This window comes from Papaver somniferum, chromosome 5, assembly GCF_003573695.1.
Source record: "Papaver somniferum cultivar HN1 chromosome 5, ASM357369v1, whole genome shotgun sequence".
NCBI lineage: Eukaryota > Viridiplantae > Streptophyta > Magnoliopsida > Ranunculales > Papaveraceae > Papaver > Papaver somniferum.
Genome location: NC_039362.1, coordinates 37,979,510 through 37,991,950, shown reverse-complemented (window position 1 = coordinate 37,991,950; position 12,441 = coordinate 37,979,510). Strand labels below are relative to the sequence as shown.

The following is a 12,441-nucleotide window of genomic DNA, read 5'->3' as shown; positions in this document are numbered from 1 at the left end:
ATGGCAGAGGTAAAGGTTATGGTGGTGATGGTTGAAAGAGGCGGAGAATCCAGAAACAGTGGTGATGGTTGTGACCGGAAAAGGAGGGGGAGAGAGAACATTTAGATCTGATTCTGAAAAGAGTGAAAAGAGAAATGAACCGATTGTTTTTTCATTCGCTGGGAACATTATAGAAAGGTTAAATTTGGTAATAATCATTGAATAGATTTCCTTTTAAGAATGTAGGGGTATAATTAAAGTTGGTAAGGGTATAGCAGGGGCATTTATCCAATTCCCACTTATCTAATTCCTTTAAAATCCTAAGCTCCTTAGGCTCCACGTTGAACGATGACCGTCACCCTCTCACAGAATTGTTCCGTTTCACTTTTCCTCAAAGGAGAGAAAAAAAAGGAACTCCCTCACAAAAAAAAAGAAATCTATTTATTAACATATTTATCCGAGAAAAAAGAAAAACAAATCCGGAAAAAAAAAACATGTACGAGAGAAAAAATTCAGAGAAAGATCTTGGAACAAACCCTAGAAACAAATCATTAATGGCTGCAAAATCATGATGAGTGCAGAAACATAACATAATATCTCCTTCATTGAATCTCCAATTCTCTTTTCTCTTCGACTTCTCACAGAATTGTAACACCGAGGGTTCGAGATCGAGAATTTAATGATAAAGAAGATCGTTGTCTGATTCCGTTGGCAGAGTATATGGGGAAGAAATTGATGGTGGTCTGTTGATATCGAGAAGAAGGAATTGATGGAAATTTTCTAAATTAGGGTTTGGATTGAGATATGAAGATGATTCTGATAATACTGGTGTTAATAGCGAGGAATTGGAATTGGGTTTTGTCTGAATTAGGTTTTGAGATGTTGGTGACGAGCTCTGTCCAGAAGAATTGATATTAGGTTTGGTGATCTGAGCGAATTCTGTTTAGATTTCGGTAATCTTTTTCGATTATCCTGTTGAATTCAGAGAAGCAGATTCAGAGTAAACATCGAGGAATTGAAGTGGTTTTGATTGAAGTAGGTTTGGGTTTGACTCGAATTAACAGTTCAGAGAAGATGATAATGGTAAAATTGGAGTTAGGGTTTCTGGTGAAATTGGAGTTAAGGTTTCTTGATTTGTCCTGATTGCTCTGTGATTGATTTCTCGGTTGATGCACGAATTTCTCGAAATTGTGGCCCTCAGGTTGATCATGCAGGTGTGAAAATACTAGATACTTCGATTGTTTATTTTGTTCAATGTATTTTACTGTATTCATTAAATTATGTTTTTCGAATTAGTGTAACTACATTAGACTAGACTATAACGATTATTTATGTGTTATTGGGATTTGAGGGAAAGTTGATCGAATAAACTTCGGCAAAGAAGAAGATGTATATAGAAATATTGTTGCCGGAATTACATTAGTTTCAATTTTTGTTTATGTTTCTTTGTTCGATTAAGCTTTTTGATTGATTGTTGAGGAGGAAGGAAGTGAGATACAATATATAGACTGGTTATCTTTCCCAAGAAGTTTTTTTTTTTTTTTTAATAAGCAGGTTTCACAATCTCAGAATACCACGAACTCAACAATCAGATTAGCAATATTAATCTTACATGTATGTCATCTAATTCCCTTACTCATGTTGATTCAGAGAAGCTTGAAAAAGGAGTGTCAGAATTGAGAACTGACTGTCGTGGGCTTGAGGTCTATGTTTATGGTGATGATAATTTCCGTGCTTTGTTAGTTTAAGGTTTTGGATTTCAGTTTATGTCTTTTCAGATGGTTAAGGAATTTTTGCTTTTGAGAGATTTTAGTTTGTTTGTTCAATTTTTAGTTGAATCCGAATGTGGGTAAGACCTATTCTTTGTTTATAACAGAAGAAATCGCAATTCAGTGATGCAAGGGGCTTCAATTCAGTGCACCAGTTTATAGATATACGAATAGAAGTTTTCATCTACAATTCTTATTTGTTGGCGTTCTTAAGATTCACATAGCTTATTAGTTTTATCTATTTGACAGGTATCAGAAGTCATTGTGAGCAGCAACACCAGTTTAATCACTGTTACTACAGAAAGTGGTGAGTACCCTTCAGGAACATACTAGGAAGATCAATGAAGCATGAAGGATTTTTATGTACCCAATCAGGTAGTTTTTATTAAGTTCTTCCCAATGTCATAATATGCATTCCCAAATTGCATTTTCCAGTCGTATAATTACTAGCGCTGATGTATATTGGAATATGTTCTTTTCATTTGTCCTTCGCTAGAGAGGTGTCATGAGCGGGGAAAGGGGAAGATACCACTTAAACATGATTTTGTCTATTTGATCTTTGTCGCCCTTACACACAAGTGCAGTTAGACATGTAATATATATTAACTTATTTCAGTTTGCATGCGCATAAACCACTTTGTTAATCGATACATCATCTTCTACAGAGGTCCTGTACATCACAATTTCAGGCTTCTCTCTACGAAAGTTGGTCAATGGAGCTCGATAAATGTCTCGAGCTTACTGTTTGTTAAGAATCCTGTTTTTGGTTACTGGATTAAGAATCCTTTTTTTTTTGGTTACTGGAATTAGCATCCTCTGACTTATATGTTCCTGCCATTACAGAGCAAGCACAACAGACACCTGGCCCCTACTGATAATCCAGACTGATCCGTGAACGTTTGATTGTGGAAGACCTTCCATTCCTAGAAAAGACCTACAGATTTTGGCACCACTAACTTATCTGGGTTTTCTTTTAGTATCTATATCTATCATTCTCGAATCTTTGGCAGGGATGGTGGTACTCTGGGAACTTTCCTTACGGAATGGGTAGATATGCTCAGTTCAGTTTAGCAGATGGGGGATTGATGTGTGATGTTGTCCATTATGGGGCTGTGAAGAAAGCATACTTAATTAAAATTCCCTCTTTGGATTCGACATGATGATTCTGCCTTTCTAGACTATCCTCTGAGGTAAGCCTTACTCTATGTAAAATTTATTTTGTGTTTCGGCTTTAAATTGGTTTTGTGCTTTTACGTTTTGCTATAAACAAAAAGGTTTATGTTTTTGTGCAGGACTTCCAATACTAGATTCTTGAGCATGCTATAGATGGAAAATCCAAGATAACATTGAGGTACTCATATAAGTAGTTTTTGAAGTTGTTGAGGAGCTAGATGTTCCTGAGAATAAATTCATATAAGGGCAAAATCAGTTTCTTTAATAAGTGAATAGAGTTCAAAAGATAACAGTGGTTTGGTTGTATGGATTGCGCTTGACAACCACCCTCTATATTGTGAAGCACACAATTTATTTTGTGTCCATATTGATGCGCTAAAGGTACGTGCATATCGATTCCTTTGTCTTGCTGCTTTGTTTCTTAAGATTTCTTATTTTATATTTCATATGAGCATAATAATTCATGTGAATCACTAAAATCTTTTGGAACCTCACCTGCGGATAGAAACGGATGCATTGAATTAAGTACATGGTTTTGAACTTGCAACTAATATTATTTTGATAATGATCACATCCCACACTTTCCGCTTCCTCTAGGCAGTGTACGTAGGCTGTAAGATTTTCTGCCCATGTGGTATACTGGTGAGTTGCAGTTTCAATGTAGAATCAGTTCCACTTTCTCCCAGATGATAACATTGTATTACCGAAGTTTTTAGAACTATAATTTGAAAGCGGAAATTTACCCAAAAGATACAACTGATTGCAATATTGAACCTCTTGACATGCATAATTGTTATAATTTTAGTTTTGAGTTAATCAACCTAGCCAGTGTTTCTTTATCAGTATAGTGATTTGGTATCAATTTAAAATGTAATTGTCATATGTAATGGAAAGGTATTTATGTATCCATTATGACATTGTTCCTTTTACTAAGCTTAAGAAGTGCTGACAAGGTTTGGTTAAAGTTCAAAAGGATGTGGTGATTATAGACACAGACCTATTCCTCCAAATTCGATTGCCAAAGCTTTTGCGTGTATTTAAGCCAAGGAGATAGCGATGCTAATGCATTTTTTATAATGATATAATTGTAGGGGGATAAATTATATTATCCCCCTACAATCATCTCCTCTTTTCTCTTTAACCTTCGACCCTAATTTCAGATGTTTATCCGTTTCAATCGAATCAGCTTAATGAAAAACAACAATCTGGGGCTGTGCTGGAATTGGGGATTTCGTCAAAGTCCATATTTCATATCTCATACACCGAGAAACAGTAATTGGGGATTTTTGGAGCTGTGCTGTAATTGGGGATTTTTAAATTTGATTCAAATCAGTTGAAATGTCATTAATCAGTAGAGTTTTTTTATATATCGAACTCTTTAATCTTCTTTTCGTGAATTTCCGGCGCAATCAAAACCGGTAATTCAAATTTGGATTTTTGGTTTAGGGTTCAGTAGTATTCGATTTGCGTTTGGTTTTTTCTGATGGTTCAATTATAAGGTTTGTTGATGGAATATAACATCGTTTAATGTCGACAGTTGTGTTCATGGGAGACCCAGATGGATTTGGAGTTTAAGCTTCCCCATGATCTAGCACGGTAAGAATTCCTCATAGACATATGAACTGTCGATAAAAAAACAAAAAACATACGAACTGCAGTTTTTTTTTCTAATTTGATTGTATTATCAACTTTCTGTTAAGCACGAAGCTGCCTGAATTTTGTTTTAGCAGGCTTTATATAATCAGTCGCTGTGTTTTTATATATAAACTTGTCTGTATTTCTTGCTGAAAAAATGTCCAAGATTTTCTACTCTCAAATTAATTCATTAACGATTTCCTAGCTTGTGATTCGCATAAGAAAATCCTCTTCTTCTATTTTACAAATTTTGGTGTTCAATTTATTAGCGTTTGGCATCAGTTAAAGTATATAACTTTGATTATTGCAGTAATTGTTTTAATTGATTTCAGAAACATGTGTGAGAGTAATGTTATGAGATTACAATATGTTAGGTTTTTAAAAATTCCTATTGGGGAATTCATAAAACAGGTTATTGTTTTGTTTATAAGTGTTTTATTGTATTTAGGGACAATCAGAGGTTGAATTGGAGCTGTGATCGTTGAGCAGTTTTCATGGATTTGCATCCAATTATAGTCACCACTGAGTGCATGAAAGAAGTTAAGTGTTCATGGACCATCGAAACTGCCACGGACTGGTAATTGTGCCTTTGTTATGTTGTTACTCTATCAGCATTCCCAAAACGGAAGAGTGTTTTATTATTTCGATTTGATATAACATAGTTTCGACGGCAAGATTGAGACTATTCTTAGTCGTCAGAACCAGCTAGCTTGCAATGAGTTCTATTTGAGAGTTGTTAGTCAGGTGGGTGTCCCTTGGAGTATCAATACGCATCCCAAGTTTATGATTCTGTCCCTAGGTAATGATCTGGCTGCTCTAATTAGGTGTAACTTCGTTGATCGCTTCCTAGGCATGTGTCTAAATTATTATCTTCTACCCTGATAGGAAATCTTGCATAGTTTTAATGAATATTAGAGTATGGGTGCGTATTAAACATTTTACTTTCTATTGTGTTCTTATGCAATGCCAGGTCTCATAGAAAAAAATTAATTGCACAACAAATGAGGTATTCAGCTCAAGCTTCGGCGACAAGAGGCATTAAACAAGGTATGCAAAATTCTGAAGCTCATGTAAATCAAAATAAGCATCGAGACAGTTCAATTCCGATGTTGATAAATTAATAACGGTTAGCCGTAAACATATGCAAGCAACAGGGACATGATGGACAGTCCAGTGATGCCAAACTCCCATGTTTATTCCAGCGTCACAATCTATTGTTAAGAAGAGACATCGATTCAGTATATACTGGCATATGACATAGAGATACCAATATGTGTGAAGACTAAAGTTGGTTGGAGTCCATCAACTTAAGAATAAATAATGGCGGCATCTGCGATAGGCTCTTTCTTATGGATGGGGTGAATATAATGAAGCCTAAGGAACACGAGACTTGAAAGGGGATCCATAGAATAAGGAGCTTGCAGATAGCTTACTAAAGGTATATCTCTTTTGCAATTAATAATTGCAGGTGAATATTTCAGTTTTAGGATTTGGGCATCTACAGGTTTGGCAGAGTGTACTGTTATGTTGAATTTCAAATTTGTGCAGTAAAGTTGTAGGCTGACATTGGCAACAATTTCAGTTGGAAAGAGCGTTCTCCAGCAATGGTTTTCATCATCACTTAGTACCACTATTGCAACCATAAATTAGTTGTTTTTTTGTTGCTAAGAGATTAAGGTTCAATCTTCACTCCTGATTGACCGTGTTGGTAGTCTACTTTATATTTTAGTTGATTTTGATGGACTGCATTGTGAAAATTTATTACAATTGTAAAATACGTTTACTCTTTTGTATCCCCCTGTTCTCAAACAAGTTATATATCGATGCAACTAAAAGGGTTTAAGTCGCTGACTCAATTCTAACTCAAGTGGCGGGTATATATATTGAGATCTATGTACGGGGATAATTCTTCTTTTTATCTTTTTTGTTTTCCTTTTTGTGATTTTATTTTCTTTGCTGCTAAGTAATCATAACCTATTACTTACATGTTGTGCAAATGCTGCTTCTATTTTATTGGTTAACTGGATGGTTGTTTTGTAAATGCTTTTGACCGAGTATCCGTAACTATAAGCATAACCTCATGTTTTGTAAATGCATTGGGCGGGGCGAGGCGAAGCCGAGCCATACCAAATAAAAAATCTTAAGCGACGGGCAAGGCTGCATCGGGACAGGGACGAGGCGAAGCCGAGCCACACCAAATCAAACATGCATGGGGACGGGACGAGGCACAACCGAGCCGCACCTAATCAAAAATACATCGGACGGGGCGAGGCGAAGCCGACCACACCAAATCAAAAATGTATCGCGATGAGGTGGGGCAAAACCCCGCAACACCAAATCAAAAATGCACGACGAGACGGGACGAGGCGCAGTCGAGCCACACCTAATCAAAAATGCATGGGGACGGACACCTAATCAAAAATACATCAGACGGGGCGAGGCGAGGCGAAGCCGACCACATCAAATCAAAAATGTATCGCGATGAGGTGGGGCGAAGCCCCACAACTCCAAATTAAAAATGCACGACGGGACGGGACGAGGTGCAGCCGAGCCACACCTAATAAAAAATACATTAGGACAGGGCGAGGCAAAGCCGACCACAACAAATCAAAAATGTATCGCGAAGAGGTGGGGAGAAGCCCCGCAACTCCAAATCGAAAATGCACGACGAGACGGGGCGAGGTCACATCACACCAAATCCAAAATATGGTTAAAAGAAAGAAAAAAAATGCCCAGTGCGTAGCACGGGCACAAAATCTAGTCTATAATCATAAATTTTTCTATCTATAATCATAAATTTTCCTCTTTTTACTCGATTGTTAAAATAACGGTTCGCGAGTTATAATCCCAAAGGTGTCACTATCCATCCACAAAAAACTCATCAAAACAAAAGTAACACAAAAACCCCATCAAAACAAAAATAACACAAAAACCCCAAAGAATTTGGTGAAACCAATTTTGGTTTCGTCATAAATTTGATGAAACATCAAAGAATTTGACGAAACCAATTTTGAAATTTGGGTTTTTGTATCAATTTTTAAAAATTTGGGTTTTTTGTATCAATTTTGTTTAAGACGGATTTTTAATTGATCCCAACATTTGAGTGGGATTTTTATATCACAAGTTTGGTCACTTTGGATTTTTATGACTAGTTTTGTTACAATAAAGGATAAATCAGAGAAAAACTTACCCCTTCAACCCGTCACTAGTTTTAGGGTTTAAGACTCTAAAATAGACCAATACACTCCTATCACTGTCAACTCTCAAATATTACATGGTCAAAGACGGTCCACTCAGAATGAACAAGAGAAAGGCATTATCAGCAGAAACGGAAAAAGAGATAGAGACAACAAATATGGATTTTGAGAAGATTGTTTGGCAAACTCCAGCTAACCCTCCAGAACGGCAAGATTACATCTTTCGCAACGGTAATTTGATTTAATTTACAAATTTCAGTTTCAATTTAACGAATTTCTATCTCAAGTTCTTAAAATCATTTGATTTATGGCGGGAAAATTTCTTCTGCAGGGAGGCGCCATGTCAAACCATACTACTTCGAGTTCATCTCTCATGTAAAACCCTTCCCCACCCCCCAGAAATCCCCAAACATTTATGTGCTCATGATATGTGTTTGTGTTTTTGGTTAATTAGGTTAACAAAAGATGGAATGGGAAAACTATAGTTGATTTATTCACTGATGAGTTCAGAGGAAGACCCCGCGATTACTATGTGAGATAATATTTACTGTTTTATGTTTTAAGATATTGCCATTTGAGTTATTTAACTGGGTTTTAGTTTTTGTGAGCTAATTGTGTTGGGTTTCTTAGGTTAGTGCTGTAAAATGTGGAAGGATTAAAGTGGATGGCAAAATGGTTGATGTTTCTTATATAGTTCGAAATTCACAGAAGATAACTCACTTCCTTCATAGGCATGAACCACCAGTCATGGCATGGGATATCCCAATTTTACTTGAAGAGCCCGATGTTGTTGTCATATGCAAACCAGCATCTATTCCGGTCAGTGAACTACAGTTTGATGCTTCCTTTGATACTTTACATTGTGAATTAAGTTGTAAGTGTGGGTTTCATAGGTTTGAAGTTGCAAACTATTGGAATTTTTATAAAACAAAGCGAGAATCGGAAATAGTACTGTAGTGTATGAATATCAAATGTTAATGCCGTTGTAATTAGGACGTGTGCTGAAGTTTTGAATAATTTTTTCCACTTATTGTCTTTTTACGTTGCTATTACTGTTACTATTGATATGTAGGTGCATCCATGTGGTCAGTATCGTAAGAACACTGTTGTGGGAATTCTTGAGGCGGAGCATGGCTTAGCACCTTTATTTCGTATCCAGTCAAACTGTTGCAGCTGCTTATGGATAGAATTGTTGCTTATTAATGGAGAAACTATTATGTCTTTCTTTCTTAAGATCCCTTGAGATTCTTGTGTCGTTTGATGCTGTTCTTTTTTCTTTTTTTTTTTTTGCTTTCTATTTCCCTCTTTCTGGTCATCTGTGATTATTTAGAATTCCTACCTTTCCTTAGCGATTTTTTCCAGCGGTGCATCGACTAGACCGCCTTGTCTCTGGGCTCCTTATTATAGCCAGGAGTGCTGTTAAAGCAGATCAACTTAGGCAACAGGTAACCCTGTTACTGCTAACACTCCTTTATTTTACTTTGAAATGCTGCATTGTTGAGTTACTTTTGGCATTATGATCCTTTTCACAGTGCATTACAATACACATGCTTATTATTCCAATTGTGTGCATGGGCGAACTGGATGTATCTGACTTAAAATTATACTTATTTGGAATTCAAAATTCTTGTTTTGGGCTTAAGGTTTTTGTTTGTTCATGTATTTTTTGTGAATGGCAACAGTAACTGAGTTCATATATTAAGGCAACATATTTATTTTTATGTTTCGGTTATATAGTAGGCTTCAATTATTTCAGATTATGGCTCGGGAGGTGCGGAAGGAATACATTGCAAGAGTCGTTGGTGTTTTCCCCGAGAAACAGGTATCCTCTTAGAGTATTGTTTGGATGAAGTTTTGTTTGAACCTTTTGGTTATGAATAATCTAAATGCTCTAATCGTCGTATTATATAAATAAACTGAACTGGTTTCTGCAACCACATAACGTAAGTCAATGCTTCCTCTTTCACCAATTACAGCTAAAAAGCATGATTTGATCCTCATGGCTCATGTAGTCGTGGGATACAGAGTTGGATTTAGTTAATTTGGGTAACACGAAATCGGCTTACAGAGTCATAAAGTTGATATACATGGGGAGGGAATCATATCCTGCTGTTCTTTTTGTATTTTCCCAGCAAGTTGTGAGTGCAAATGTAGACCATGATGCTCGAGAACAGAGGAGTACTGCGGAGGTTGATACAAACTCTGCGGGGAAGTCTGCATGTACAAAGTTTACTAGAGTGAGTACCAATGGAACCCATAGCATCGTGTTATGTGAACCAGTCACTGGTCGAACTCATCAAGTAAGTGTTATTTGAGCCAACATAATATTTCGCATGTTAACATTGAAGATTGGATCTATTTGTGTTAAAATTGACATACTTCTTTTAAATAATATTCTCATTGGTGTGCGTGACTGAGTTCTGCACAGATACGTGTACATTTGCAACACTTGGGTCATCCAATTGCCAATGACGTACTCTATCTATCTAAAGATGTCGCTCCTCGCCCTGGTCAAGCAACTGGTAATAAAGCTGCCAATAGAGAGCCTTCCCCAACATCTGATATACCTCTTGACAGTAGTTCAGATTTAGTTGAAAAGAAATCTGGTGAAGATTTCAGCATTGATCCAATGTGTACCAACTGCCCAGATTTAGCTCCTAAAGGGTAAGAGACTTCTGTTCTGTTTCACAAATCAGCTAAATTAGTTGTGTCGATGAGCCAATTTCTTTTCCACCACTGAAATAATTGAAGTGGAACTGGAAAAAGTCTGTTTTCTGTTACCTGGATAAATGAGTAGTTTACTTCTTTGATCTGCACAGATTCGTTTAGACTGATTTTAATTTTATTTACTTTTTTTTTGTGTGTGTGTTGTTATGATAGATATGGTGAAATCGAAGAGGCTTTATGGCTACATTGTGCAAAATACTCAGCCCCTGGTTGGGCATATGAGTGTCCATATCCTGACTGGGCTTTACTTAATTAAATTCAGAAACTTCTGTATCTCAGAAAATGGAATAGTAGTTTCTCTTTCAACCATTTATATGTAATTGAATAATTATTACCGAACACCAATTTTGGGCATGCCTAAAACTTTCAAGGCATACAAAGGACTAGTCCTAACTTGGGTGACCTTATAAGGGGTACCCTATGGGGTGGTTAAATTACCTATATGCCCTTAAATTCTCTAAATTACTACTAATCTATCCCTATCTCTAATACAAAAACCTATAATCAGTTTCATATCCCTAACCCCTTCTTCTTCCTCCTCCACAACAGCCGAATCTTTCTTCTTCCTTTTTTTTTCATCGTATCATCGCGGAAATTTAATCGTCGATGCGTGAAAATTTAGTCGACGATTAAACTCATCTATATAATGGTTCGCCGTAAGCCAGTATCTCGTTCTAATCGAGCGATTGAACAACCCATTGAAGAAGAAGAAGATTTAGAGAGTGAAGAAGAAACTCAAAATCAACCACAAAATCAACCGGAAGAAGAGATTGAAGAAGAACCAACTCCACAAATGAGAATAAGAAGGTTAGTTTTACAAACCCATCTCGTATTTGATGTTTTTGATTGGTTTGATTGATTTAATTCGTCAAAATCATGTTTCTGCGGCGGTTACAGGGTATGGTTCGGCGCAAAACAAATCTTAGATGTGCGCCGAGCTGTTCTTGAAACTGAATCCTGAAAGTGCATTTGAACGGCTCGGCGTATATCTGAAATCCGTTTTGAGCCAAACTTGGTGACACAGAGACTTATATTTAGGATCGGCTTATTCGATGGTGTTAGTTTTGTGCCGAATATGTTTTGTGAATTTCAGAAATTTTGCATGTGCGTAGGATCGGCTTGTATGGTAGTATTAGTTTTGTGCCGAATAATTGTTGTTTGAATTTCAGAATTTTTGCATGTATATAGGATCGTCTCATATGGTAGTACTAGTTTTGTGCCGAATAAATGTTTGAATTCATAAGTCTAGATTCGGCTTATTCGATAGTATTAGGGTTGCGCCGAATATCATTGTTAAAATTTCATAAATTTTACTAGTGTGTAGGATCGGCTTATTTATATGATATCATGTTGCGCCGAATACATGTTTGAGTTCATAATCATAGACTCGGCTTATTCGACGGTATCGGTTGTGAGCCGAATATATAGGATCGGCTAATAATTTTGCATGTGCGTAGGATCGGCTTGTATGGTAGTATTAGTTTTGTGCCGAATAATTGTTGTTTGAATTTCAGAATTTTTGCATGTGCTTAGGATCGGCTTGTATGGTTGTATTAGTTTTGCGCCGAATACATGTTTGAGTTCATAATCATAGATTCGGCTTATTCGACGGTATCGGTTGTGAGCCGAATATATGGGATCGGCTTATAATTGTTTTGTGGTATGAGCCGATCCACTCTCTGTGTAAGCTAATAAAAATTTCAAGACATGATTCGACTCATATGTGTTATTTCGGGTAAGCCGAGCCTTCTTATTTTCTTACAAGTTTTTGGCTTTCCAAATCTCTTTGTTGTTCGAATTATTCTTATAACTTTCATACTTGTGTCAGGACCAATGCAGCTACAAAGAGGAAGAAGATGGAGGTAACACCTTCTACTTCTAAAACTCCCGATCCTAGAGAAGGAGGTAAGAAAAAATTGGGAGCGGGAGGTAGAGGAGGAACTTTAGAAGAAGTAAGAATT

General features: G+C 36.6%; 1 protein-coding gene and 1 long non-coding RNA gene across 15 annotated transcripts; both read left to right on the top strand.

Moving 5' to 3' along the window:
- Positions 1–375: 375 nt before the first annotated feature.
- On the top strand, positions 376–6,412 carry LOC113281409. Of its 14 annotated transcripts, XR_003326111.1 has the most exons (9): positions 378–1,193; positions 1,998–2,123; positions 2,592–2,938; positions 3,041–4,339; positions 4,459–4,517; positions 5,005–5,133; positions 5,219–5,355; positions 5,527–5,603; positions 5,711–6,412. It is a non-coding gene; the product is annotated as an uncharacterized LOC113281409 (long non-coding RNA). The 14 variants fall into 14 exon arrangements; XR_003326109.1 differs by adding an exon at positions 1,630–1,695 and having other exon boundaries at positions 376–1,193; positions 1,998–2,055; positions 3,041–4,517; positions 5,005–5,355; XR_003326105.1 differs by adding an exon at positions 1,630–1,695 and having other exon boundaries at positions 376–1,193; positions 3,041–4,517; positions 5,005–5,355.
- Positions 6,413–7,824: 1,412 nt separating this feature from the next.
- On the top strand, positions 7,825–10,854 carry LOC113277372 (RNA pseudouridine synthase 7-like). Its single transcript, XM_026526489.1, has 10 exons — positions 7,825–7,984; positions 8,085–8,128; positions 8,208–8,285; positions 8,384–8,572; positions 8,826–8,904; positions 9,116–9,198; positions 9,510–9,575; positions 9,886–10,053; positions 10,182–10,417; positions 10,634–10,854. Exons 1-10 carry the CDS (start codon positions 7,831–7,833, stop codon positions 10,734–10,736), a joined length of 1,200 nt encoding a protein of 399 aa, XP_026382274.1. The 5' UTR covers positions 7,825–7,830; the 3' UTR covers positions 10,737–10,854.
- Positions 10,855–12,441: the final 1,587 nt, after the last annotated feature.